Source organism: Limulus polyphemus, unplaced genomic scaffold, assembly GCF_000517525.1.
Source record: "Limulus polyphemus unplaced genomic scaffold, Limulus_polyphemus-2.1.2 Scaffold5755, whole genome shotgun sequence".
NCBI lineage: Eukaryota > Metazoa > Arthropoda > Merostomata > Xiphosura > Limulidae > Limulus > Limulus polyphemus.
Window position 1 is genome coordinate 3,468 of NW_013671365.1, and position 3,563 is coordinate 7,030.

Here is a 3,563-nt window from a genome sequence, read left to right on the forward strand (position 1 = left end):
AGTATTCTGTTTTTTTCAGTACGGACAGTAAAGTTCCAAGTAAATCTCCTGTAAATCAGAAACTATTTGGATCACTGCTCTGAGAACACAGTGGGATGGGATATATCAACTTGTTGACAGTATAATGGTTACAACGACAGTTGTCTAAAGTATTATAAAATGTTTAAGACTTTGTAGAAAGTCTCAGCCGATCTAATAAGTCAAAAAGTGGAAGTATCCTACAGAAACTATTCGGATCACTGCTCTGAGAACACAGTGGGATAGGATATATCAACTTGTTGACAGTATAATGGTTACAACGACAGTTGTCTAAAGTATTATAAAATACTTAAGACTTTGTAGAAAGTCTCAGCTGATCCAATAAGTCAAAAAGTGGAAGTATCCTACAGAAACTATTCGGATCACTGCTCTGAGAACACAGTGGGATAGGATATATCAACTTGTTGACAGTATAATGGTTACAACGATAGTTGTCTAAAGTATTATAAAATGTTTAAGACTTTGTAGAAAGTCTCAGCTGATCCAATAAGTCAAAAAGTGGAAGTATCCTACAGAAACTATTCGGATCACTGTGTTGAGAACACAGTGGGATAGAATTTACCAGCTTCTTTACAATACAATGGCTGCAACAAGAATTGTCTCAAGTACTATATAAACGTGACAGAAAATATTTATGATATGGCTCTGTACAAAGTATAAATTTGTATCCTACCCAATAAATTTGCTAGTTATCTTACTTGGTGGCCAGGATTTAGTGTTGGTATAGGTGTAAATGCTTACAGACATCCCGTTAACCATCAGTAACCAATAAATGTGTAGTTTCCAGTAATATAAATATGCGTCATTTTGGTTAGGCTTAGCCTTCTTGACTGTAACTTGAGAAACAAATTATTCACCAGCAAATTGCAAGTTCAACCAAGTGTTTATGTAAAGTTGTTACTTTTCATGTGTTACGATCAGATGATCAGTGATAAATTTACTTCTTAGACTTTCACAAATTACATAAATAAACTTTCCTGAATTGCCAAGTCTTTAGTTTTGTATAATTTGTTTTTATTCTACCTCAATGTAAACGAGTAGAAAAATAACACAAGTTCTTATTTTGTAAAATACAGTAACATATTGGTTACCATACATTACATATGTATATACACATATATAATTAATGTTTTCAAATAAATACTTAAATGTCAGTTATTTTTCTTCAAACATAAAACAATAAATAAAAATTAGGTGGAAAACAATGATCTCTACTACTTACGATGCTACAAAGTCCGTATTTGCACTTGTGAGCCATACTTGCTAAGCCTCGTCCAAATTCACATGTGGAGATGGAAATATAATAATTTTTGTAGACTTTATAAAAGTATTTTGGAATACCAAAAAAATTATAAATTACTGTACCAATACCCCAAAAATCCACTGTAATTTATCAGGCTTGCTAATTAAATTGTATTTGGGTCTAAATAAATATAATTTCAATTCACACAGTAGCCTAGATAGCAATACTTCAAACATTCCAATGATATAAGAGCATTTCTCTCGTAAATAACTTATTAAGACTGACAGAATTATGTAGAATAAATTTATAGCTTTTGATTGATTATAAAGTTATAGGTATATAAAAGTAGGCTTGGATAAATAAGTCTTTTCAAATGATGAAGTGGTGGGCAGAGCCAATATGGTGGGTTCGCTAAATATCATAATATATCAGCAAATAGAAAAGGTAAGAGGTTCTTATTTTATATTCTAGCTTGTTAATATTGAATATTTGAGTTTCTAATTCGTATGAAACTATAGATGTTGTATTGTGGGCATCGTAAAATGTATTCTGACCAAACCCAAAAAGCCTCGAACCACGTGACACACAAAAATCAATATTTAGTTTCAAATTAAGAAACTAACTAATGTATTATATAGAAATTTGAATTATAATCCACAAGTTGATACCAAACTTATTTCATAAGTTTATAAATAAAATGTTGAACGTAAATCTACAAATGTGATGACATGCCCTCTGACCCCTACCCGTCTTGATAAGGTTAAGACAAATGAAATTTGACAATTTTCAGATGAAGAAAAGTATTTTTAATCGTAACATGAAAATCACTTTGCACTCGAAATAGTCAACACTTTGACTCCATATGTTCACAGAAAAATCTTTAGTGAAAATACTTTATTAAAAGTTCTGATTTTTGTCTATGAAAGCAACAAAATTTTGCCAAAGATACACAGCACATATTAGAAGTTATAATATTAAAACTATAAAGGTCAATTTGATTATTTTCAGGTAAAACAGCAAGCATTCACAATGCTTCTATTTTTCCAGGAGTAAAAAATATTCACTATAGCTAAAAACAAACCATGTAATGAAGTACCAACAAGAAAAAAAGCTTTATATAAAAAGAATAGAAGATTAGTACAAAATGATAACTTTAATATAGTTTAAAGACCTTTTGTCTGGAGTATCCTGTATAATAGTTAATAAAACTAAAGTGACACTCACTGGTACTGACGGAACTCTTTTGTCAATAATAAAGAAATGAAGAGAAGTGGCTACAAAGTGTTGATGAACTTCACGTGGATGTTGCTGCATTATCATGACATCTTCATCAAACAGAAGACTACGGTTATCTACAGCATTAAAGATGGTGAGAGGGGTTGAATTCTGTGAATGTCAAAAAAACAAAAATCAAATATATTGTTTGGATTTCATTTCACTAACAACTGATGAGAGATAACACCGTGTATGATTTTTTGTGGCAGTCTTTTGTCTCATTCTTTCACCATAACAGTGAAGAAAGTAATACTAACTGTTACAGACAGTCGTAAGTTCCGAGGTTTGTTGTATATCCTACGAGTTCTGTGCTGTAAAGTATGGTAACTAGTAGTTAGGAAATATATTTAAAAACTTGTTGAAAATCCTATCTGTACTGTCATGCATAATAAATGTTTAAAATATTAAACTAAAGAAAACTGTTTACACATAGAAGTCAAATCTTTCTAGGAAAGAAATGTGAAAAAAATTTTTTTAATGTTTTTGCCTAATTGAAAAAAATATAGACACTGCTTTAATCACAATATACTTTATAACTAGTAAATTCTAAATATTTAAAAAGACAGTCATTTCACAATACTGTTTCAAGATGCCACAAAACCTGGAGCTCATGTTAGATCACAAGATTAAAGAAAGTAAATGGGTGCCGCTGAAATTTTGTATCCATTTTATCAATAAGTATGTAGTATCTGTATCTACCACTGAACATGTCTACTTTACCAGTAAGTATGTAGTATATTCTGTATCTACCACTGAACAGTAGTATTCTGTATGTACCACTGAACAGTAAGTATGTAGTATTCTGTATCTACCACTGAACATGTCTACTTTACCAGTAAGTATAACATGTCTACTTTACCTAGTAAGTATGTAGTATTCTGTATGTACCACTGAACATGTCTACTTTACCAGTAAGTATGTAGTATCTGTATCTACCACTGAACATGTCTACTTTACCAGTAAGTATGTAGTATTCTGTATGTACCACTGAAGTGGTACATACAGA

The 3,563-nt window shown here is 30.9% G+C and overlaps 1 protein-coding gene across 1 annotated transcript in view; it reads right to left on the reverse strand.

The window, feature by feature from the left end:
• The window catches only part of LOC106472942 (TATA box-binding protein-associated factor, RNA polymerase I, subunit C-like), a gene marked incomplete at its 3' end in the record, with an annotated part of 21,857 nt that overhangs the window by 2,912 nt on the left and 15,382 nt on the right, over positions 1 to 3,563 (reverse strand). The window contains exon 10 of the mRNA XM_013933612.1: positions 2,507 to 2,668. Coding sequence (XP_013789066.1) covers positions 2,507 to 2,668 — 162 coding nt within the window. The remainder of the gene's footprint in view (positions 1 to 2,506; positions 2,669 to 3,563) is intronic.